Below are 27,537 nucleotides of genomic sequence, written 5' to 3'. Positions count from 1 at the left end.
GGTGTACCTAATTACATAAAAGAGATACTATTCAAAATTAAGCCTCACACAGGCCCCAGTACAATAATACTGGACAATTTCAACAGACCTCTCTCACCATTAGGTCATCCAGACATAAACTCACTAAAGACTCTTCGGACCTGAAAAATATTATAAATCAAATGGACCTATCAGACATCTATATAATACTTCATTCAACAACACCTGAATACACTTTCTTCTCAGTGATTCATGGAACCTTCTCCAAAACAGACCATATTTTAGGCTGCAATGCAACACTTAGCAAATACAAAATAACTGATATAATTCCTTGCATCTTATCAGATCACAGTGGAATGAAATTAGAAATTAACATGAATAAACCCTACAGAACCTATATAAATAAATGGAGATTCAATAATATTCCTTTGAGTGATGAATGTGTGATAAAATAAATCAAAAGAGAAATTTAAAAATAATATTAAGACTCAAATGAGAATAATGATATAATATACCAGAACCTCTGGGACAGATTGAAGGCAGTTCTAAGAGGAAGTTTATAGGTATGAGTGCCTACATAAGAAAATCCAAAAAAATTCCAAATAAACAAGCTAAAGGCCCTTGAAAAAGAAGAACACATCAATTCCAAAACCTCCAGAAGGAAGGGAATAATTAAGATTACAGCTGAAATCAATGAACTTCAGAATAAAAAACAATTCAAGGCTTGATGAAACACAGTTGGTTCTTTAAAAAGATAAATAAGATTGATAAGCCCATAGCCAAACTAACCAAAAGGGAGAAAATCACAAATTAATGAAATTAGAGATGAAAAAGGAGAAATAACAGACATTTCAGAAATCCAGCAGATTAGTAGAGAGTATTTTGAAAATGTATGCTCCAATAAAATGGAAAACCAAGAAGAACACATTTCTAGACAAACATCATCTGCCAAAACTGAATCAAGAGGCACAGAAAATCTAAACGAACCAATAACTTGTAATGATAGAGAAACAATAATAAAAAGCTTTCCAAAAAAGGAAAATACAGGACCAGATGGATGCTCAGCTGAATCTGACCAAGCCTTTAAAGAAGAACTAATGCCAATAATTATTCAAATTATTCCCTGAAATACGGAGGGAACGCTTCCAAATTCATTTATAAAGCCAGTATCACACTCATACCAAAACCAGATAAGGACACATCAAGAAAACTATTGACCAATATCCCTGATGAACTCAAATAAACGTATACTTAAGAAAATATTAGCAAATTGTGTTCAACAACATATTAAGAAGGCTGTACACCACATTGAAGTTGGTTTTATTCCAGAGAGGCAGAAATGGCTTAATATACACAAATCAATAAATGTAATTCATCACTTTAACAGAATTAAGGACAAAAATCACTTAGTAATCTCAATAGATGCAAATAAGGTCTTTGACAAAATTCAGCACCCATTCAAAATAAAAACACTGGAAAAAATAGGGATTAAAAGGAACCTACCTCAACATCATAAAGACTATATATGAAAAAAGCAAAGCCAACCTCACAGTAAATGGGGGAAAAAACAAAAAGCCATTTCCTTTTAAATCTGGGACAAGACAAGGATGTCCATGTGCCCCACTCCTATTTAATACAGTGCTAGAAATTCTAGCAGAGCAATTGACAAGAGAAGGAAATAAAAGGGACAAAAATAGGAAAGAAAGAAGTCAGATTATCACTGTTTGAAGATCATATAATTCTATACCTAGAAGATTCCAAAACAAAAACCTCCCCCAAAACACTGCTAAAGATAATAAACAAATGTGGCAAAGTAGCAGGTTACAAAACCAACATTTAAAAAAATAGTTTTTATATACTAACAACGTGTCTGCTGAGAAAGAAATCAGAAAACAATTCCATTCACAATAGGCTCAAAGAAAATCTAGGAATAAATCTAAGCAAGAACATGAAAGAACTCTACAATGAAAACAATAGAACATTGAAGAAAGAAATTGAGGAAGACCTCAGAAGATGCAAAGACCTTCCAATTTCATGGAAAGCAGAATCAATACTATTAAAATGATCATGCTACAAAAAAGCAATATACAGATTCAATGTAATTCCCATCAAAATACCAATGACACTCTTCAAAGAACTTTAGAAAAAACAGTCCTAAAATTAATTTGGAAGAATAAAAGACCCAAAATAGCCAATGCAATTCTAAGCCAAAAAAGCAATGCAGAAGGCATCACAATACCTGACTTCAAATTATATTACAGAGCTGTAGTAACAGAAACTGCATGATACTGATATAAAAACAGACACACAGACCAATGTTACAGAACAGAAGAAACAGAGACAAACCCACACAGATGGTGTCACCTGATCCTTGAAAAAGGAGCCAAAAACATACATGAGGGAAAATCCAAACCTTTTTAATAAATGGTGCTAGGAAAACTGGTTATCCACACGTACAAGAATGAAACTACACTCTTATCTCTCAATTTGTGCAACAATCAATTCAAAATGGATCAAAGGCCTGACCCAGGAATTAGAACAGAAACTATGCAACACCTAGCATAGGTGTTGACCCTTGGGTAGGGTTGTTGTGCAGGCAACAACTTTCTCAAGAGGATTCCTAGTGCTCAGGAAATAATGCCAAGACTTAATAAATGGGATGCTATCAAATTTAAAAGTTTCTGCACAGCAAAGGAAAAAATTAGGAATGTGAGGAAAGAACCTATAGAATGGGAGAAAATCTTTGCTACTACTCTTCTGACAAAGGGTTAATATCGAGAATTTGTTAAAAAAAAATCAATTAACCCAATTAATAAATGGGAAAAGAATTATACAGACACCTATCTGAAGAAGAAATACAAATGCCAACAAATATATGAAAAAGTGTACAACATCATTGGCAATTAGGGAAATACAAATCAAAACTACGATGAGATTTCATCTCACACCATTAAAATTGGCAGTCATCCAAGAATACAAACAATAATAAATGCTGGAGAGGATGTGGAGAAAAAGGAACACTTTTACACTGATAGTAGGATTATAAACTAGTACAACCACTATGGAAATTAGTATGGAGGCTCCTCAAAAGACTAGGCATGCAACTACCACATGACCCAGTATACCTCTTCTCAGTATTTATCCTAAAGAATTGAAATCATCTTTACTATAGTGATACATGCATACCCATGTTTATAACAGTACTATTCACAATAGCCAAATTATAGTACCAGAGTAGGTGTCCATCAATGGATGAATGGATAAAGAAAATGCATTTTAAATATATAAAAATATATATATGTATATGTGTATATATATGTACATATTACAATGCAGTTTTATTCAGTCATAAAGAAAAATGAAATTATGGTATATGCAGGAAAATGAATGGAACTGGAGACCATCATATTACACAAAATCTGAGTCTTAACTCAGAAGATTAAGGGTCATATGTTTTCTCTCATGTGCAAAAGACAGAAAGGAAAACAAAGGTGGGGGTAGATCTCCTAAAAATCAAAGGGAGATCAGTAGAGGAAAGGGACCAGAAGGTAGAAGGTGGGAAGGGAGAGGGGAAATGCTGGGAAGTGATTCTGGTCAAATTATGATGTTATATTGTGTGCATGTATGAATATGTAACAACAAATTTAATCAATATGTACAACCATGATACACCAAAATACCAATATGCAGGGGGGAAAGGAATTACTCTAAGTCTCTATTTTAGGTAGAACGACAGCCACAGAAACATACACACAAAAAAATCTAACAGTGCTTTCCTAAGTCTATCATTCATTTGTCCATATTCCTGTCAAGCCTAATTCTGATGTAGTATTAGTCTACTGAGAATACAAAACACAAAAAGTATTAGCATTTAATTATTATATTGCTTTTCACATCACAGAGGATTTTCTAATTACATAAAAGAAGACCAACCACACCCAACTCAAACTGTTCACACAATTAAATCTCCAACTTCTCTGATAAAACTGAAGCACGCTTCTTACATATTTCTTTCTTTCAAAAAAATAGCTACATATTTGAGCAATAGATTGAATGGTGCACTCCATCTCCAAACTATGTCTACCCAGAATCTGTGAACGTGATTTTATTTGGAAAAGAATTTTTGCAGATGTAATTAAGGATTTCTAGATGAGATAATCCAGGATAAGGATAAGCCCAAACTTCAATGACAACTGTCCTCAGAAGAGACCAGAGATGAACAGAGAGACAGACACAGGGAAGGTTGCTAGGTGATAATGAAAGCAATGACTAGAATGATAAATATATAAGCCAAGGAATGCCAAGGACTACTGGCAAAACACGGAACAGATTCTCTCTCAGATGTTCTAGGAAACCAACCCTGCTGACTGATTGATTTCAGACTTCTGACCTTCAAAACTGAGAGAATAAACTTCTGTTGATTCAAGTCACCAAGTATGTGGCAATTTGTTATGGCAACACTAGAAAACTAAGAAAGATCATGTACACTATAAAAATCAATAAATACTTTAAAAACTAGAAAAATAAATATAAGCAGACATTCAAATATTTATAAGTAGACCCTCTAACACTGTAATATGCCCCCATTGGTTAATTAATCCTGTGTATCACTATGGCGAACAGAGCTATAGATCATCATATGGGCAGAAATTAAGCCAACTGACAGAACAAACTGTCATCAAAGACTCAGTAACTATTGGCACGTGTGAGGTCCTGGGTTTGAGTCAAAGTACGGAAAAAAAAGAAAAAAGAAGGAATAAAACTAAGTAAGTAAACCATATGTGCTGGCACATACCTGTCATCCTGAGGTGGCAGGAAAATTGCAAATTCCAGGCCAGTCTTTGCAACTGAGAGACCATCCTTCTCAAATTAACAAATAAAAAGGACTGGGGATGTACCCTCAGTGGAAAAGTACCCCTGGATTCAATCCCCAGTACCAAAAAACAAAACAAAATAGTAACTACTAAACTTCTTCTACTTTTCCTATAATATTCTGACACCTGGTCACAATTTTTCTACTTAGGCCTAAAAGCATTTTGTCTGCCATTAGAAATTCTACAATTATTTCTGACATAATTTCTATAACATCATAATCTTCAACATGGTGCTTCATTTATTTTGACTAGCACAATAATTAGCCATATAATTTAAGAATGCTTTTTAGTAAAATAGCAGAAAGGGCTACTGAAGTCCCTCACTGCTAATCATTTAGAAACTTCCTGATCCAGTCTTGTCTTCATTTGAGAGCAGAGAAGCTACCCGACAAACAACAGGGTTTCTAATACAGAAAGCAATCTTAAAAATATACAAGTAACTGTTTAAAAAACAGAAAATGAAGGCTCACAACTGTGGTATGAAAACAACTTAAATGCCCATCCATAGGGAACTAGATTAAAATTTTCGAGTACATTATAATGAAGTTACTTGGTGAGGCCCTAAGCAACTTAGAGAGAACCTGTCTTAAATAAAATATTAAAAGGTCTAGGGATGTGGCTCGTGGTTAAGTACCCCTGGGTTCAATCCCTGATACCAAAATATCAAATAACAAACAAACAAACAAATAAATAAGAAGAGCTGCAATTGCCATTCTTTTGGGAAAGAGTGTTTTGAAAAATCAGAAAAGTCTGACAAGTCCATAGATTCCATAATCCTGCCAAAATCTCACTCACTGGAGTAGGTAATTTGTTTTTTAGTAATATTACTGATGGGTGCAGGGTTCTTGCGATTTCCAAAGAAAGCATACATAACAACAGGAGCTTAACATTTTTTCAAACTGTTTCTCTTACTGTAGATGCTCTAAATTCAGCTGTAACCTACAACTCTTCCCTTTCAGAAGTGATGGTATCAGAGCACTTCTACTCCAGTCTTATAACAGGGAATGGAAGCAGAAAAGAGATTAGTGTATAACTCCAAGCATTAAGAGTTGCATATTCATGAGGAAGTTTTAATTTAGATGCTATGAAACAGGAATCTGTTACCATCTTCTGAAAATTACTATGAAACTCAAGCCAATTAGAAGAAAATGTTTGCATTTTGGTTTACTTACATTTCACCCTATGCCCAGCACTGCTTTATCACTTTATACCTTGGATGTCAACATTTGATTTCCTATGCACCAAGCTACCATTAACTTTATTTTGATTATTCCAGAAAGAAACTAACCATTTCAAGAATATGTCAAACTTAAATACTCCACCTATACTTTACCTTTTAAAATTTTACAATCTGTACAATAACATTGATAATCCTTAAGCCTAAAAATAGAGACAAAACTAAAATATACATCTCCTTAATTATTCCTATCCTGAGACTATCAAAATTAAGTTTTTCCTGTAGTATCTTCCAACTTTACATCATTGTAGTACATGCACATGCATGCATGCTCACTCTCTATATATAACACACACACACACACACACACACACACACACACTATATGTAGTCTAATAAAAACGTGGTGCTAGACATGCGCGGTGTCACACACACCTATAATCTCAGCTATTCGATTCGGGAGGCTGAGGCTAGGAAGATCACAAGATTAAGGTTAGTCTCAGCGACAGCAAAACCCTGTCTCAAAATAAAAAATCAAAGGTGCTGGGGTGTAGTCAGTGGTAGAGCACTCAAGTTCAATCCCCAGTACTGAAGGAAAAACAGAAACAAAAAAAAAATACATGATGCTATACATACTGCTTTGCCATCTTCTTAATCAGCATTTAATTCACGTCCCTATGTTATTTTTTAAGGGGGGGGGGGGTCTCTAAACTAATGATATGTTAAGAGCATAAATTATGGAACCCTCTTTGCAATAGTCTCTTTTAGAGAGAAAATTTGAGAGCAACAAACAAACTTGGTAATTTCTAGACTGTATACAAAGTATGTAGCAATAGGAAAAATGAACCCCCACTTTTTATACCACTTTTGTCATCCCTTAAGCCTTCCCCCAAAGTCCAATTTTAATTTAAAACAGTAATTATGTGACAATATTAAAAAATAATAAGTGAAAATGAAAATAACTACACAGAACTTATAGTTCTGCCCCAGTTAGCAAAGGCTAGTAGACAAAATAAGTGAATTCTAGCAACAGTTTCTCCAAAGTTAAATATCAGAATCTTGCGTCTAAGACTGATCATTTTAATAAGTACCTGAGAACAGATTTCTAAAAAAAATAAGTATCCAACTGATTCTAGAGTCATACTAGAATACGCTTTCTTATGACATGTAGTGTTTTTTTTTTACTGTAGAATGTTTTATAAGTAATGAGACACAAAGATTATTTATCTTCCCACTGAAAAAAATATACATATGAAGTTATACTAAAACTAATTTTCAGAAAATTATACTTCACTATTAGCTTACAACTTAAGAGATGTTTTATCTGTATTTTTAATGGATACATAGGATTTTTAGTTGTAAATGGACACAATATCTTTATTTGTTTATTTATTTATTTTTATGTGGTGCTGAGGATCAAACCCAGTGCCTCACACGTGTTAAGCAAGTGCTCTACCACTGAACTACAATCCCAGCCTTTATCTGCAGTTTTAATCAATCAACTAACTGATAATAGACCTCTTAGACCTTAGTTCTTCTAACCATATACTTTACAGTAAAATCAACAGTGATGTATAAAAGCATTTCTTTTTAAAGGAACCCATAAAAGAAATGGCCTGCTTTGGTTTTTTAATAAAGTACTTTTGTCTTAATCTATCAATGTTAGTATAAGCTTTTTAAATAAATTATGAAAATTGTTTAAAATTAAGCACATACAGAAGTCCAAAGTGGTAACACTTTGTACATTAATCATATACTAACTGTCATATGATAAGCATCTGTCATAAGCGCTACTCAAAGAATCTTTCCTTCCTTGGGATATATCTTTAGGCTCACACTCCTGAAATATAAGATTATAGCTACTTTTAGTCACTATGCTCTTCTGTCCCCTATAATAAGCATCTCTAAGGCTAGGTAGCCAGTAGAGATAACACCATATTTCTGCAGGAATTACTTCAGTTAGTTCTTAAAAAGTTTCAGTCTTTCCCACTTAAAATCATCCTGTTTAATGTTTGGCCATTAATACTTTTATTCAGAAGGTCAGTCAAGCCATTCAGTGAAAACCACTGCTTTACTGATTACTGGGCTTTGGGGTGGTACTAGGAGATAATTCTGAACTGGGTACTAAATATCCCGAAATGTCAAAGACTAGTTAGTACTAAAACTGACAAATTCACAAACTAAGTTTTTACCAAACTGGAAATAATGCTATGAAATTGTCGTTTCTACCTGTGGAAGAGTCAAGAGTACCCTTTAGATGACAAGCTTGAATTTCACATGTATTGCAACACAGAAGTAGGCTATCAGGAACTTTCACATAGAAATACAAATTCAAACTAGTTCTGGGTGCAGAACTGACAAAGATCACAAGAAATCAACTGGTTAACCCCTTATCTGAATTTAGAAAGGATATATTCTCTATTTTACCACAAAGAAAACAAGATCCCAAGATTTCCCATAGCCTTCCTTCTACAATTCAGTGGTTTTCCAATTTTTTGAATAATAGTAACACATACATATTTACATCACAAACCCTTACATGTGCTATTTTCATTTACATATATGTGAATTTGCTTCACAATTAAAATAATTTATTCCCTTACTCTTTGCAATGCACTGATATTTGCTATTCAACTTTTTGAGCTGCTAAGCATGAAACATTAAATTGATTTCTCTACCCATTAAGGAGTGACAATACCCAGTTTAAAAAACTGTTATCAGAAGGTAGAGTTTCAACAATTAAATTGTATTCACCATAACTATAAATACCACTGTGTTGCCTTTCTACTGCATACATTTACTGATTCTTAATGTTATACACAAAACAACACAAAAATACTTAAAGAAAAAAAAGGATAGTATGACAAGTAGAATCAAGGAACAGAAAAGCCAAAACTAGGCCAAAACAGAACCTCAGGCTAGCTTTAATAATCAGAAAGATCTGTGGTAAGATCAACTGATAACACATTGAAGAATGTTTAAATGCTACCATTTTGGGGCTGGGATGTGGCTCAAGTGGTAGCGCGCTCGCCTGGCGTGCGTGCGGCCCGGGTTCGATCCTCAGCACCACATACAAACAAAGATGTTGTGTCCGCCGATAACTAAAAAAATAAAAATATTAAAATTCTTTCTCTCTCTCTCTCTCCCTCTCTCACTCTCTCTTTAGAAAAAAAATAAAAATAAAAATAAATAAATGCTACCATTTTCAAAAATTCCATCAAATATACTGTATTCATCAAATAAACTGTAAATCTGTTAAGTAAATCTTTTCTTTACTAATAATATAAAAATAATTAACACTCTCAGCTAGGAAGAATAATATATCAACTTAAAGGTATGAGACCTTACCGAAATTGCAGGTGTTTCTGCTTTCTCCTCATACAATCATCTTAACCTTGAGAGAGATATACCCACATTTCTAAACTAATGTTGCAAAAACATTGTCATATAAGGAAGGAAAATACAGAACATGCAAAAAGGGGACAATGAGGAAGTTTGAAAAATAGCAAACAGGAATTCCTAAAGAAATTGGGAAAAAAATAATATGGTAAAATTAACTCTTCTCTTTCCCTCCTCTCCCCATCTTTTTGTAAAAGACTAACAGTATCAGGGAAAAAAAAAAAAAAAAGAATACAGAGCATTTTAAATCTATTTTCCTCAAATCATAACGCTCTTCCCTAGTGTTCACCAAGAATACTGCCTTTAAAATCCTAGAGATCCTGGCATAGAAAATCTTGAAAAAGTCTAGAGTTGAGGGAACTTTAAGAAACAGGAATACTATGCATTTATGATCAAACTAACTTTAAATGATTTTATCCTTTAAATGTTAACAGGGGGGCTGGGGATGTGGCTCAAGCGGTAGCGTGCTCGCCTGGCATGTGTGCGGCCCAGGTTCGATCCTCAGCACCACATACAAACAAAGATGTTGTGTCTGCCAAAAACTAAATAAATAAATATTTAAAAAAATAAATAAATAAATGTTAACAGGGGCCACACCAGGGTTCAAGTTAAGTACGTCAAACAATGAAAGTAAAAATAATACCCTCTCATTTCAAAGAGAGGAATTTTAGTTGAGCTGTGACCCTTTAGCAACTTTATCCTGGTTGAACTCTTCTACATGTATAAAAATGTCTAACACAGTCACATCTCATTCTAGCAATATTAAGAAAACACTATTATTTGATATAAAATTTGCAGTGGATTTTTTTTTAAGGAAGTCTAGTTCTCTGTATACTAATTTCACTTTCCTTACTCCCTTCTTCTAAACTCACACAAGCCCAGGAATCTTTTATAAAGAAAATAGAAAAATATCAAAGTGAAGATGGTCAATGGGAGACATGTGTCCATTATTTGGCAGCATATCTCATATAACAGTGATCAGCTGATCATACACTAACACCCAGATCTTAACCCACAACTTTCTATCAACAAAACTTTAGACATGTAGCTTCTTCTCATTTCACTCAACTTTATGTAAACATGATAATAAACTCATTTTTCACCATACAGACTTATTTTGAAAAGAAGTCTTGAAAAAGTTGTTTAATTGGCATATTGACTAGTATTAAAAAGCCATTTTTAAAGGGATTTTCCATCTTTTAAAATATACTGCACATTTTATAATATACTTTTTTAAAAGCATTTAAGATCACAGCGGCTTTGGCCAAAGCGATCTTCTTGTTGTCTTGCCCACATCTCATTATTTTCTACAATAATGCATTCACTACACTCTTGCTATCTGTACGATAAGACAACATCCACAGATGTATTTTTAAAATTTCATCTCTTTTCTTTTAAATTTCAAAAAGAACAAAAAATGATGCTTCAGCAAACAGGATATTCCCAGTCATTCCTTGTAATTGCTGTTGGGGGGAGAAGGAGTAAAGAAATAAAGAAAAAAGATGTGAGACACCTTCTTCAAAGATGCCTAGCTAGCCTTCTCCCAAAGTTAAGGTTTACTAAATTATATTAGAGATCTCTTTATGAAGATACAATCTACTATACATTTTGACTGTTACTTTCATACTTACTGTAAAGTTAAACTCTTATCAGTGAGGAAGCATTTCTTCTGACCTGTAGTGCTTTGATAAAATCCAAAACTTACCAATGTTACTTTAAAAAAAAAAAAAAGAAAAGAAAAAAAAATATTTGACAAATTCCAAACTGAACAAATAAAATTGCTAGCTTCCCCAACCCTCCCAACTTCTTTCTACCTATCCCCTAGCTAGGCACAAAAGGTCAAAAAATTCTTATGATTATTTCTTTGCTCAAAGAACATAATCAAGAGAATATGAAAACTGTTTCTCTTTTTTGTTAAACTACTCTGAGTCCTCCTCAACTAGGCTTCAGTCTGGACCTATAAAAACTAAATAAAGATTCAAATACAAATGAATTCATCCACCCTTGCCCCTACATTAAAAGACTTTAGTAAGCACTAACATACTAACAGCCAAAAGTTGCATCCTTAGGATGACTCTAGGCCTCCCTTAACATGTCTACCCCTTTGTAAGCTCAAGGTTGCCAAAAGAATTTACTGTTTGTTCTAGTCAAAACTTGAAGACAGGTCCTTCTTAGAGCTTTAACTGAAAGGGGTTTACAACTATGAATCCTTCCTCTGTCAGTCTGAGATACATGTTTCTCCTCCTACAAAACTGAAGTGTCTTTCTCAATGGCCTGAAAGCTACTATTTTAAAAAGGATAAGGTTTCTTTATCTCCCAGTCTCTATAGGAAAACAATATCTTAACTTTGATATCTACCTAACAGCTAATAGACACAAATGGCATGACCAGCATATTTTACCAACTCTTTGCAATTTTTTCACTTCTCTGAGTCTACCAACGCTCAATTCATCTCCTCCCTACTCTCATTCTCCCTTTAGAAGGCCTATCACTTCTGTGCAAATTGAAATTCAGTTCAGTTCATGTTAGATTCTTCTCTATTACAACAGTGTGTCGCTGATTAAAATCTATCTTTACCATTTTAGTGTCTAATTTTGCTTACCTTTGACAAAATGAATAAAGAAGGAAAGTTAAAAATAATTAGTAAAAATTTGACTATTTTATATAAAATCACTAGATAAAAAGTTCTTTAAAAAAAAAAAACACTAGAAGAGGATCATAATTAAAGGAATCAATCAATCAGTTTTGGGGGGGCTAGAAAAGGTCCCCAGCAAAAATCAAGCTCCAGTCTCTCATTCTACAAATGATGAAACTAAGGTCCAATAAGATTGACTTACCAAAGGTGATTTCAATGAGGGATTTGATTTTAGAAGGGGCTAACTCAGCATGATTCTCTGACTCCAACTCGAAAATATTCTTCCTCTTGTATTCTCATTGATAAAGCAACATTCACCATTAATCATTCAAATCAAGATCAGAGATGAATATATATTATCTGCCTAAAACACACACATTTTTATAATTCCACTGTACACCAACAATAAACACAGGAAAGTTTGGTTCAAGTAACATGAAATTCCATTTCACTCAGGAAAGACTATTTCAACAGTCCTAGGCAAATATATGAACCTCCTTGATGGGGAAAAACTGCTTTTACACACAAGTTTAGAAAACAAACTCCCATGCATAAATACGAAGAGCGCCAAATGATTTAGATAGTCTTAAAAATATTTGCCAAAAGAAGAAAAATAAAAATAAATTTTAAAAACCCTTTTCTGCACTTACCAGCAAAGCATTTGGAACAGAGATTCATAGTCTTGCTGGACCTGGGGCAAAAAAAAAAAAAAAAAAGAAAAGAAAGAAAGAAGAGCTAAAAATTCTGTATCAATCTAATTAAAACATAAGATGTTTGAAATGTAGGCAAAGAATTTCCTGAATTTCCTGGCCAGACAGGAAACTAATAAATGAGTAACAAGTTCCTGACTAGCCACCCCTCCCCGCAAAAAAACCAAACAAACAAAACAACAAAAAGTAAATATACCATATGGTTTTCGTTTTTTACCTGTGAGTTAACCAATGCTTCATTTGCTGTAACTAACAGCTCGGGCAGCAATAACTTTGGAAATAATATAATATGCCCAAAAGATAGCACAGGATTCAATGTGTCCCACCTACCCTCTATTCATACTCATTTGATTTCTGTAACATTATGAGAACTTTTTTTATTTTGGGTGGGGGTGCTGGGGGTTGAACCCATAGGCACGTTATCATTGAGGTATATCCACAGCCTTTTTAATTTTTTTTTTCCAGACAAACTCTAAGTTGCTTAGGACCTCACTAAAGGCATGTACCGCACCTGGTATATTACTTGAACTTTTATCTCTTTTTTCTCTCATTCAATTTCAGTTTCTAGTCACATTACAACCCTGTAGTTTAAAACTCTTCTTTAGATGTTCTCAAATTATTTTTCATGCCCTTTCATCTTTTAACATTAACTACAATTCATTGACTACCACCTTGAATGGGCATTTAACATACATTATATTATTAATCTTCCCAAGAGATGAGTATTACCATATTGCGTTTCTTCTAAAACACATTTTTTGTTTTGTTTTGGCACTAGAGATTTAACCTAGAATCACTAGCACTAATCTACTTCCCCAGCCCTTTTTATTTTTTTTTTAATAGGGTCTTACTAAGTTACTGAGGCTGGCCTCAAACTTGTTATTCTCCTGTCTTGGTCTCCCAAGAGGCTGGATTACAGGCATGTGCCACCACAGCTGGCTCTAAAAAAATTTTTTTTAATCACATTACCATTTCTGTAACTAGAAAATACTTTACAGTTGGCTACATTATGAATAATTTAACAAGGGAATGTTACCCCCATCTCCTCCAAGGTGTTATATTAAGCTGAAGAGTCTTAGAAATCAAGAACATACAACCTGAGAGGTTACCATCTTGTCCGACATAATATAGCTGGATAATTGCAGAGGGATATCTGGCCTGGAGTTTGAGCTACCTCCAAAGGCCATCCAGTCTATTCACAACACACCTGACACCACACAGCAGACCAGGGACTACAAGCCAGGTTGTCAATAAGGACTCATCTGTTGAGTTCATCTCCCTGCTATTTCCTTTCTTGATACTTTACCAAGTGGACCCATTCTTACAGCTCCTTCTTCTAAACACATCTTTTAAAAAAAAAAAAAAGGATCTTACTGAGCTGATTAGAGCCTCTGTTAAGTTGCTAAGTCTAGCCTTGAACTCGTGACCCTCCTGCCTGAGCCTCCCAAATTGTCAGCATTACAGGTGTTGTACCACCACAGCTGGCCCAAAAACCTCTTAGAACCCTCCATGGTGAACAAGCTGACCTATTTGCAGGTTCACTCCTCAGCAACTCCACTCCCAATAACTGAGCCTTCAAGGAGAGTTGTACCTCCTTGCTATTTCCTTTCTTGGTACTTTACCAAGTGGACCCATTCTTACAGAAGAGTCAACCTTCTTACAGAAAGTCAACTTTCTTCTTGCCTATGTACTAAATTTTATAATTATAGAAAGTCTCCTTCAGGAAGTATTTCCTGATGACTATAATTGTTTTCCAACATAATGAAATCCAAAATCTAACCGTCACTGTCACAGAGTGGCAAGATGGGGTGGGTGGGGGAAATCTATTTCTCTTTCTCGGAGGAAATGCTATGTCAAAAAGTGAAATTTTTTTTTAGAATTCTGTTTAATATATATGAAGGGCAATGAAGAAAATCAAGTATCAATAAATGGATAAAAATGAATAAACAGATAAAGAGATGTGTTAATGGTAGCAAGTAACATTTGTTAGATGATTACTATATGGTAGGCATACTACCAGATTCCTTCAACTGTTTTACCAAGGAGGAAACAGAAGTTCCTAGAGAGTATATAAATTACAAAGATTACAGAAACAGTAAATGAACAAATCTGGTCTAATTCCAAGCCCATAAGCTTCTTTTCACCATGCAAAACACAGGCCTCTGCCCCAATATAGAAGCTGGTAGACACACAAATCCCAAACTAATAGGTTTTGAGAATGGTCCCACAGTTAAAAGATTTGACCTAATCAAGTTAGCTCCCTGAGATAGGAAAACCTCTCATCTGGCAGAAGCACAACCCCCATCCTCCCTTACTTACTTACACACACACACACACACACACCCCTACACTCACAATCATTTCAGTTCCAACACAAGGAAGAACTAGGGTTGAAGGAATTCCTTTGTTAACTAGAACTCCCCCTCAGAGAAGCATGATATATTATATATATATATATATATTAAACATATGATATTTTACTATCTCTAGTCCATGCAGCGTCCCAAAGAGCCAGAGGTACTTGGTACAACACCTTTGCTGCTCCCTACTGTGCAGCAGGAATCATGGAAAGCCTGCAAAAAACAACTGAGGGCAGCTCAGATCCAAGTGTGCCAGTTTTAACCTGGTTTCAATCCCTGGTAACAAAAAAATAAAAAATTTAAAAATTGTGTTTCACAAAGCTGTTAAGAAAAAAAAAATAGCAAAATAGCATTTTTTTACTCTCCTTGATCTCTTTTCAGATAATGTATTTAAAATACCCACTACTTATATAAATGACATTCGTTTCATATTCTGAACAGGAAACTTTCAGTAACATACTGATCAACTGGGTTATAAAAGAACTAATATAGCAGATGTTATTAATCAAAATATGCTTTAAATCTGAAATAAACCAGATTTTGGCTATAAAAATAATGGTCATTGCTGAACAATGCCAATTTGGATCACAGGGATCAACAACAATGAAACCAAAATAACTGGCAGAAACTTCTGAAAACTTTGCTCCTTTCTCATGTTGTACATGTGAAACCTGAAGCTAACCTCAGGCATCCAACTACTGATTACCTACATAAAAGCAGTATGAACAATCTGCATAGTCGTGGGACAGAAAACAGTGCTTTCTATATGAAAGCAAGCATGAAAGAGAGATGTGATTCTTCTTTGTTCCAACCACTACAATGAAACTACTCTTGAGATCTCCAATAGCTTCTATGTTCTAACACCAATGTGTAACAGGTTGAATAATGACTACACAAAGACATCAAATCCTAATTCCCTGAAATTTGTCATCCCTAGAAGTTACCTTATCTAGAACAAAGGTCTTTATAGATGAATTAAGAATTTTGAATGAGGAGATTGCCCTGGATTATCCATGTGAGCTCTAAATGACATCATTATGTGTTCTTATAAAAGTGGCAAGAATGTGCTTGTGAGTTGAGAGATGTGCACAGGAGAGGTGATGTTAAGATAGATGGAAACAGACTGAGATGGAAACAGACTGAAATGATAAAAATCACAAATTCAGGAATACTGGGGATAGCTAGCAGAGGCAAGGAATGGATTTTCCCTTAGAGTCCCAAAGACAGCCCTAACAGATTTTGTAGCCTGCAGAACTTTGAGAATAAATTTATTTTGTTTTATGCCACTAAATTTGCAATGATTTGTTATAGCAGCCTCAGAAAATTAATACACAGAGTTCTTCTCTGATCTCATCTTATTTTTTCTCGGCAGCACTTCACAAACCTTATTCTTCTTTCTAAAACACGCTCTTCTTATTTTTATTTTAAAGTTGTTGTTATGGTTTGGATATGAGGTGTTCCCCCCAGAAGCTCATGTGTGAAACAATGCAAGAAGGTTCAGAGAAGAAATGACTGGGTTACAAGAGCCTTAACCCAATCAGTGAATTAATCACCTGATAGGGATTAACTGAGTGGTAACTGAAGACAGATGGGGTGTGGCTGGAGTAGGTAAGGCACTGGGGGGCAAGGCTTTGGGGTGTATATTTGTATCTGGCAAGTGGAGATCTTTCTCTCTGCTTCCTGATCATCATGTGAGATGCTGCCATACTCTCATGCCAAAATGTTTTGCCATGAGGTACTGCTTCACCTTAAACCCCCAAAAATGGAACCATCTGTCTGTGGATTGAGACCTCTGAAACCAAGAGCCTCCAAATAAACTTTTCCTCCTCTATAGTTGTTCTGGTTGGGTCTTCTTCATCACAATGGCCAAAAAACTGACTAAAATAGTTGTAGATGAACACAATACCTTTATTTATTCATCTTTCTTTGTGGTGCTGAGGATCAAACCCAGGGCCTCACAGGTGCTAGGCAAGTACCCTTCCACTGAGCCACAACCCCAGCCCCAAACACACTCTTCTTTTATCTTCTTGTCACTTGGGTCCTAAATCAAATTTACCCTCCCTGCTACCTAATTTTCTTCCCACCTCGCTGTCCCCTTTCAGCCTCCCTTACTGGTTCCTCCCCCACTGCCAAGACATTTATCTGGGAGTCCCATGATTCATTCCTCATAAGCTCTACTTCTCATCTGGTGATCTCATGCAATCCCATGGCATTATATATTGTATCTTTAGACTAAAAATTTACATATGTTTACCTTCGATCCCAAACTTCTTCACCTTGCTGCAAACTCACATATGTGCCTATTTGACATGCCAACATGCAACATGAGGGCAAACACAGAATTTCAAATTAGAATTCTCAAACTCTCTTCCAAGTTTCACACATTTTCTTATATACCTTTATAAATGCTAACACCTTCTTCCCCCCAAGCCGCTCAAATCAAACTCCTCTGATTCCCTTCTTTCCTTCAGTTTCCCATGTACAACACAGCAAGATCCACTCTTCTTGCAAAAAGACTTGAAACCTACGCACTTCCTCTTCTTCTCAGTACTTCTACTCTGGCCACTACTAACTCTCTCCTATGTCATAGTTAATGACTTTTAACTGGTCTCCCCATTCCCATTCTTGACCTTCAACAATGGATTTTCCATACAATAGCCAGGATAATCTTGTAAAAACAACTTAGATCTTAACACTATCCAACAATTTCCTGTGGCTTTTAGTGTAAAGCTCAAACTTTTTACCAAAGACTAGAAGTCCCCTTGTGGTGTGACTCTGCCAACCCTATTCCTTTCCACTGTTAACCATCATTTTGTCCTGTTTACTCTCCACATTCCAACCAAACTGGTCTTTTTTCTGTTCCTAGAATGTGCCACAGAGCTTCTGTCCATGCTGTGGCACATTCTCCATCTCCAAATCATTGTTAAGGCAGTCTCTTTTTGTAATTCAGGTTCTAGTTCAAACCTCTTCAGTATCCTTCCCCTGACCCAATTTAAATCAGTCCCTCTTCTTTTCTCTCACAGCACATCATTCTTTGATATCTCACCATTTGACTCTTTGCTAGCTGACTTCCTTTCACAACTAGAAGATGAGCTCAAAAACCCTCTTGGTTACTCTTATTTTGTACTTAATAGGCATATCTGCTAAATAAAGAAAATAATCTTTTTTTCAGAGATATGGATCACAAAAATACAAGTAAATTTTTAAATGTATTTTGTAGAGATCATTTAAACACCAGCTAAATGATAGGATATCCACAAGTCTTATGGCTGTCAACTTATCATCACTCAGGAGCTCCATCACAATGCATTTCATAATTAGTAGATTTGTATATCTTGACATGATTTATCATTCAGGAGATAACAGGTGGCAGACATTGTAGAAAGTTAAAAACCAGTTTAATTTGTTTATCCTCTCAATAATTAATGCTATTTGCAAATACATACTCCTTATATAGAATATAGAAAAAGAACAAAAACATTTAAGCATTAACTGAAGATCACTTACGATTCTACCTACCCAAAATAAGAACTGATAACATTTTGAAATATTTACTCATTTTTATAAATAGATATGCATAACTCAGCATTTATTATATTTAATATATTATATTTATTATATTTAAAATATTATATATTATATTTAATATATTATATATTATATATTTATTATATTTAATATATTATATTATATTATATTTATTGGTGAAAATGTGTGGTATTTCACAGGTATTCATTTTATTATGCTTTGTATTATATATTATATGGTCATATATTTTCTTTTGTATATCAAAAATTAAAAGAAATGCACGATAAAAATATTTTTTTAATTTTAAATTTACACTTAATATTTCTTGTGCCATTCTTCAAGAACGCTTTGTTGCTCTAGAATAATTATATAATAAATAACATAACAGATATAAATAATAATAATCTAGTACATATTAATACTTTATTTTTGTTGCAAGCTTATATTGGATATATAATCTTTTCCCTGAGTATTTATTTTTCTTAATATATGTTGCTACAGTCAGCATTTATAGACAAAAATCATGGTCATAAATGTGTCTGAATGATTATCCTTAAAACTGATTTGAAAAGTAAAATTTACTAGAGGAAATGTATGATTTTGTTAAGTACGGCTAAATTTTGAAAAGTTCACGTATGTTTTCCCATACACCCTTACCAACATTCAGTATTTTCACTTTCAAATCTTTGGTGGTAAAAATTGTTATTCTGTTTAATGGTGTGTCTTCTTGTTTTAAAAAAAGTTCAATTTCACTCATTTTTAATAATGAATAAAATTCATTACGAGGAATTTCCATTCTTAATTTCTTAGAATTCTAGAAAAGTCCTATTAACATATTTTTCTAACATAAACAAGACTATTATCTATACCTACCCATGGAAACACATGCATGCCAAACCCACAGAGAAGCTGTTTTAATATAAATATAGAAATTAAAAAATAATCCTGTCATCCTATCAATGTTCCTCAACATACACTCTTTTTTTTCCCCTGGGCAGTAGAGGAAGAACCTAGGGCATAAGAATACTAAAGGAGAATAAAAAAGAAAAATCAGTACCAACACATAAACATGCCAACTCTTCCATTTGGTTTCTTCTCTAGATTAGACATGGACCTTTAAAAAAAAAAAAAAAAACCTAGACAATGAGATTTACTCCTTCAAAATCCTGTGTTTCTTTTTAAAAATTCTAATTTCTATAAAAGCAAACTAATCACAGTTCTTAAATTCCTTTACTAATTCAGGAGGAGGGAAGAAGAAAACAGGATAAATCAATAGAAGGAAGGAGAAAGGGAAGGAAATAGGGGTAAAGGGAGAGTTGCAAAAAAAAAAAAACAAAAACAAACTAGAATGCATCCTTCACTCTAAAACCATTTCAGTTGCCTTAGAGGTAAAATTACAAGACTAAAGACCAGGAACAATCTGCCTGACACCTAACACATTTACAGTCAGAAAATCTAAATCCCTACACAAGCTAGGACACAGCAAACAGCTCTGCTAAATATCATTCTCTGCTCACCCCAAGCAAACAAGAAAAGGGCCAGTTCAAATAGATGACATCCTAGCTGAGAATGACAAAGGAGGCTTTCAACAGTGCAACCAGCTTGTCAGAACTATTTCACATCACTCTAAATCACTCAGACAATGTCTGCAAAGTTTTTGTTTTTAAGGGAATATTAAAAAGGAAAAGACTTGTTAATAAGAGGGACTCATTTTTAGAATGTACTAAATAATAGGTTCTAGAGTGTAGCAGTATGAATCACTTTAAAACTGCTTATTTCAAAAGTAATTTCACCATAAAAATTTAGATTCCAGGTGGGGTATTGTGATTAGAATTTCTTTAATACTGTACACCCAAATCAAGGAGGGCAGACCACAGGATATGCCTCTGGTTTTATGTATTTTTAAGTTCTTACACTAAAAATATAGAAATGTAAAACAAGTCGGATCACCTGTGGTTCTATACACATTACTAAAAGCTTAGTTCAGCACCATCCAACAATTATAAACAAGATGAAGCATGATCATCAATAGTCAAAAGAAATTAGGATTTTTAGCATTTGAAATCGTTTGTGTAAAGGGAGGGAGGGAGGGAGGGAGGGAAGGAGGGAATACAATGAACTGAACATATTTCAAATATTTTCAAAATGCTTTTTCCACAAGAGAAACTTAATGACACTATCAATTCTAGCATACCATGTATATGCAATGGTTATGACCATCTTACCAGTTATGCCCAAACATAATAGATTTTCATTCCCAAAATTATCAACAATTGCTTTACAATGAATCATTACTTTACAATGGACTCCTTTAAGCAAGCACTAATTTATGCTAAATATGAACACAAATGGGGGAGGCCTTCAAAAAACTGAAAGTAAAAAAATCAGGCATGTAGTCATGCCCACAGAGATGGTATTTGGGGTTTCAAAAAAGGAAGACAAAATCAGAGGAATCACTATCCTAAGATCATCTATTCAGATAAGGTCTGTGAAAGGTCTGTGAAAGACCTGAGATGGCAAAGTTCAGAAACACAGAAGTCTGGAAGGACATCAAGCAACACCAGTGTTGGATGTGTTGTCAAAGGCATTACACCAAACAAATCTTAAAAGGAGAGAGGAAAGAGTTTTAACATAGACAGATACAGTGTAGATATAGATATAAATAGATACAGTTTAAACATAGATTTAATGTTTATTTCTGGAGAGTAATCTCACCAATGCCATCAATGGCTCCTTTGAAGATCATCTAGAAAGCAATGGAATAAAAGCTTTTGAATGTTGTCAGAAGATCATAAATGACATCAAAATTATGACCACTCTCCTAAGGTTACATGAACGGATACTTATGGTTTAGGATAATATTCAAGTGACAGCAACATTTACAGATTTTAAAGGTTCAAAATCTATTCTTTATCTTAGAAAATGTGCAAGTTGAAACAATAAGTGAATATGGGATCTTTTTAAGAAACATGGTCAATGACTTTAAAAGTGATTTTTAGCAAAAAGTAAAAAGTGATGTCTACAAAGATGTGGAATGTCTGAATAAATCTGTTCGTAAGTATAGAAAAAGTAGTATTTTAAAATTTTTATGAGGAACATGTACAAATACTTCTATAATCAGTGATGTTAAACATGCAGTTACCATTGGGATAAACTGGGTGAACAACTGTATGTGAAATCCGTATGTGAACTGCACACATGTGAGCTATATGTTGATGAAATTTAACTATTTAAAAGTTTCTATATTCAACTTAATGACACTATCAATTCTAGCATACCATGTATATACAATGGTTATGACCATCTTACCAGTTATGCCCAAACATAATAGATTTCTCAATAAGAACATTTTGTTCTTATTGAGAAAACAAAGACTGCCTTACATTTTGTTATCATATGTAAATGCATGATCGTTTAGGAAACTCAAACTCTGTATTACAGTAAAACTAATGCATAGCAGAATTCACGTTTATAGCAGAGAAAACAGGAGGGAAAAAAGTTCATTGCTATCAGATATAACTAAAGAAATCAAAATATACAGTTGATAAATGTAGTTTCATTTATTCCCATCCACTTTATAAAAATATTTTTTTCAGAATTCTTTATCAATGGAGGGCACTTTCTGCACTGAGGAAAATTTTCTGTATCTTGATCTGGGTGATGATTACATAGGTATATACATTTGTCAAAATTAATTTACACATTTAAGATCATACTACACATAAAATACAGTTCAATCACATACTTTTGGTACAAAACTACCCTGAAAAAAATTTCTACAGTACTTTAGATAGCACTATTCCAAAGGCATTCTTCATGTTTCTATGAAAATACGTGCAAGATTACCAACCACTCAGTATGAGAGCATAACCCTAAGAATAAACTGAGACAAAACACATATGAGAAATAGCTTGAGGTATTCCCTAGCCTTGTTTTTCTTATGGCTAGTCATGCTGCTTCTGCAAATGGATGGGGTTAGGTGGTTACTACATTTATGGAGATCAGAATGCTTTTCTCAAAATAGGGGTCAAAATAATTAAATGGCCATGAAACATTTGCAATGGATTAAATACACTGAAGAACCACTTCTTCTACAGCAAAGCAGAGCTCTTTGCATTTTCCATCATTTTTACAATAATGATTACACAAAAATTTTTCAAGAACTAAATACACACTTGCCCTACCCAGGTGAAAAATATTTTGGCTTCATCCTGATGAAATGTGCATTTATGTACTTTTCTTATTAAGATAATTCAGGCTTTGTGAAAGAGATATTCACTTATCCATACTTATGCAAAATCAGATCAAAGGCAGAATAATTTTAATAAAAGATGAAAAGTAAGCCTAAAGTATTGTTATTAGATTTTTCTTTGTCAGAAAATGAGTCATAAGCCTGGAAGATGATAGACTTATAAGCGGTTCAAACCACAGGGTTAAATAGTTGTATGGCTGAGAAAAAGCAGCACTCAGTACTTTCAAGCAACTGGAAAACATTCAAGGAAAATGGTATCTTACATGATGTGACATTTTCATTTGTTTCATTCAGGTAAAATACAAGTGCCAACAGAACATCTACTAAATATGAAAGCCAAAGCAATAGATACCAATATACAAACAAAAGAAGATTTTAAATGTAAAGGTAATGTCACTGACATTAAAAATAAATGTCATTTAAACTTCAACAGGACTTTTCATTTGCTCAAATTCCAAACATTTAAACATTAGATAAGTCTACTAGGGCATTCTTAGGAAGACTGTGAAAGGATTGAGAGGATATCCACCTTGGAACATGGTTGAAAAATGATAGGAGAGGAGAAACTGCTTTTCTTATTCCCACTCCAATGCTCACTGACATATAAATAACTAAAATTCAAAGTTCAAAATTCCCATTTCCCGACTAGCTTAATCATTCATCACAAATAGAAGATTGGCTAAAATTTGCAAAAGAAAATTCTCCATGTCATCAATCTGAACTATTAAACTTAGAGCAAGAAATGAGAACCAGAATTAAACTCAAGAGTATATCTTTTTTAATCCCCTTGTTTCACAATCACCAGAGATTCTACTGGGGTTTTTTTGTATATTTCAGTGCTTACAATCCTGAATTTCTAATTTCTTACTTACACCACTCCCATTGTTGTAGGCTCTTTTATAATTCTGTCAACAGTCTAAAAACACAGGCAGCTACAGGGGTAGTGGTAATTGCAACAGCCTGAGAGTTTGTAAAAGCGTGGCTTGAAAACGTGTAATCCTGGCTCTGGGGTTAAAATAAAGTGAATTACTTAGATGAGTGACCTCTAACATTCTATGAATCTATGATCACACAATAACATAATCATATATAATTTATTAAGAGAACTACTAACGGGGCTGGGGATGTGGCTCAAGCGGTAGCGCACTCGCCTGGCATGCGTGCGGCCCGGGTTCGATCCTCAGCACCACATACAAAGATGTTGTGCCCGCCGAAAATTAAAAAATAAATATTAAAAAATTCTCTCTCTCTCTCTCTCTCTCTCTCTCACTCTTTAAAAAAAAAAAAAGAGAACTACTAACTCTCCTTTGTTATTTCTAGGCTAAGTATCTGCAAAAATGGTCTGGCACAGTTCTACTTTCTAGTTTTTCAAACTGCTCGCTCTGGAATATTTTTCTGAGATATTCCTCATATTTGGACTGTGAAGGTCTAATACTAAATATGGTAAAATGACTTTGTGATTTCTGTAAGCACCATTTTAATTATGATTAAAAATGCAAAGTCATTATCTCCTATACCAAATTTCTACAGCTGGTTACTTTCTTTAAGATGATTATCTTGTCCTGATCCAACTGCATGTCATACTGTGTATATTCACCAACTTTCTAAACTGTCTGATATTCTAAATTTCAATCCTGTTTTCTATTGATGATATTCACATACTTATGAGCATTCTCTGTGCCACCATGTAAGACTCTGTGGAAATATTAAAAAGCATAAGGCTCCAGACCCATCTGACAGAATTCAACTTAAGAGTATATGGTTCCATTCCCCAAGGCTGAGGGCTAGTACTGAACCATGGCTAATTACTTTAAAAGGACTCATACTGTTGGGCCAGTCTATTTTCATAGCCAGAGAACTTGCCACCTTTCACAAACATATGGTACCTAAACCATCACAAGAAAAATAAGATGAAAGGCTATATAAGCTGGCAGAACACAGACCCAAGACCAGAACCTATAGTAAGGTGATGTCTATAGCATCATCCTCTTTTTAGAAAGAACACAGAGAGAAGAAAAAAAATACTTAAGTTTTCTTGACAACCTCACTCAATTGACTACATTAACCTATGCTCATGAAAACGGACTGACATAACCAAAGCTTGGCAAACAATCTCTCAGACAGCAGAGCTATTTTCCAATCTGCAGGCTCATTTCTACTTCCACCTGTTAAGTGAATGTCTATCAAAATCCAGGGGGTTTTTTTGTCCCCAAATATTTCTTTGCCATAACTAATTATGTCTATTTGGTTTCTACTGTAATTAGTTTAATCCGCTACAACTTAAACCAATAAATGCAAAAAGAAAGCATTATTTCTATGAAATTCATGTAATTACTTTGAAGAGATTAAAAGATGTGTTGTTATTAAAAAAAAAAAAAAAAAGATGCTGGCAGACAGGCATGGCCAAAACAACTTAATGACTAAGGAATATATCGTAAAAATCTAGAAAGATTATGCACAGCAAAGGAAACAATCAAAAGAGAAAAGAAACAAATAATGGAAGAAAATATGTTCAAACCATACATAGGATAAGAAGTTAATATCCAAAATATGTATGAATCACAACAACTCAATAGCAAGACAACAACCAGATTTTAAAATGGGCAAACTTAAAAAGGCATTTCTCAAAATGTCCAATGAGTATAGGAAAAAATGTCCAACATCACTCATTATCCAAGAAACGCAAATCACTTTATACCTGTTAAGATGGCTATTATTAAAAAGTCAAGAGATAAATGATAAAGTGTTGGTAAGGATGTAAAAAAAAAAATGAAACTCTTGTATACATTGATAGGAATGTAAATGTGACCATAGCTAGTGTGGAAAACAATGGTGAGGTAATGAATTTGTTAATTAGCTTACTTTAATCATTTCATAATGTATACATGTGTCAAAATATCAAGTAGTATTCAATATATTTAAGACTGAATACTATATATATTAATAAATACAATATATTTATCACATTAAACAAATATTTTACAATTTTAAAACTTCTCGAAAATATAGGAAACATACTCTCAGATTGATTCACAGATGGTTTTAGTCTCTAAGATAATAAGTCCCAAGAAAGTAGCCAAACCACTTTTTTAAATAAAGTCTGAAGTTTCTCTTTAAAAAAAAAAAAGTCTTCAGTCTCATAATTGAACCTAAACTGGACATTAATTAATTTATACTTAGGTACCTATGTGCCAGTTATAGAGCATGATTAAATGAGTTAACCATTTTAAACTACTATGTGTTTCATAGTTACTGACTCAATGCTATTATTATTGTCTGTACTTAACAAAGGGAAACTGAGGCACTTAACGTTAACTCATCTAAGTTCTCTGCTAGTAAGAAGCAGAAAGTAAGGGTTCCAGCCTGGTCCTAGAGGCCATATTCATACCTACTGCTAAGCTATCACAGATGTTGTGTATTAATTGTGTGACTTATGAGGAAACAAGTGTATGGCTATCAAATCATTTCACTGATATGCAAATAAAAGGTCTTAGGCCTCATTTTAAAATGCAAATCATGTACATTTATGTTGTAAATTTAAAAATCCAAGTTATTTTTAGGACTCCATGCTTTAACACATTTTTTCACTTTCCCATCAATCTCATCAATCTGAGTAACAGACTTCCACTACATATTTCCCATGTTCTGGAACAGGCCAGTCACAAACACAATGACCGTGCAAATAACTTTACATCAATTACTGATATAATTGACATACCATATTCTCATTTCCCAAGGAAGGAAAGAGAAGTATTTACAGACTTAGTGTAACATCCTGAGATTCTACTACCCCTGACAGAACAGTACCATAGTATGAGCAGTTTCAGAAACACAGAGAAAAAACAGGCAACATCAAAGCTTTAAAAAAAAAAAAACCCACAAAGTAGTGAATTGTAAGTGAAATTTGTTAACTTTCAGAAGTAATTAAATCTGCTTTAGGGGAGTGAATTAACTGATATATGAGATTGGTTATTGTTGAGAAAGTCTTCTGAGTAGATTCTATTACTTTCTCCACCATTTTGATATGCACTAAACTGCAATCAAATATCACTTTAAAATCAAAAGCAACTTCTAAAACAAAATTTACCTCCACAACCCTTGCATACTACCCACAATAAATTCAAATTAAATTCCTCTCTGAAGCCTATCAAGTCAAGGAAGGTATGGGATGGATACATTTAGAAGGCAGAGAAACCTAAGGAAGACAATGCAGATTAAATGCAGAGGCACTTTACCACTGAGCCACATCCGCAGCCCTCCCCCCCCCCTTTTGGGGGGCGGGGGGGATGGACCTAGTCTCCCTAAGTTACTGAGGCTGGCCTCAAACTTGTGATCCTCCAGCCTCAGCCTCCAGAATTGCTGGGATTACAGGCATGCACCTTTTCAACTATATAATTTTCAAAATATTCTATGCATCCCTGATGTAGCAATAGAATACTGAAACACTTATAAAATATTACTGAAGAACAAGACACTATAATCTCAAACTTTCATTCTACAAATTACTTACCAAATTCAAAAGTTATACCTTTACAATGTGGCTTCAATACCTTAATCAAATTATCAAACTTTGCTATACAAAGTAGGGGACAACCTGACATTATATTCACTCTGATGCAATCT

At 34.1% G+C, this 27,537-nt stretch overlaps 1 protein-coding gene across 3 annotated transcripts in view; it reads right to left on the bottom strand.

Annotated features, from left to right (window-relative positions):
• The window catches only part of Zfand3 (zinc finger AN1-type containing 3), a 242,989-nt gene that overhangs the window by 201,288 nt on the left and 14,164 nt on the right, over positions 1–27,537 (bottom strand). For 2 of the 3 annotated variants that reach the window (XM_048805234.1, XM_015487674.2), the window contains exon 2: positions 12,715–12,755. In XM_048805234.1, the coding sequence (XP_048661191.1) occupies positions 12,715–12,755 (41 nt within the window). Of the gene's footprint in view, positions 1–12,714; positions 12,756–13,981; positions 14,518–27,537 lie in introns of those variants that run through there. The other variant, XM_048805233.1, reaches the window with a different exon arrangement.

Source organism: Marmota marmota, unplaced genomic scaffold, assembly GCF_001458135.2.
Source record: "Marmota marmota marmota unplaced genomic scaffold, marMar, whole genome shotgun sequence".
NCBI lineage: Eukaryota > Metazoa > Chordata > Mammalia > Rodentia > Sciuridae > Marmota > Marmota marmota.
Note: the sequence above shows the minus strand (reverse complement) of the source record. Positions and strands in the feature narration are given on the sequence as shown.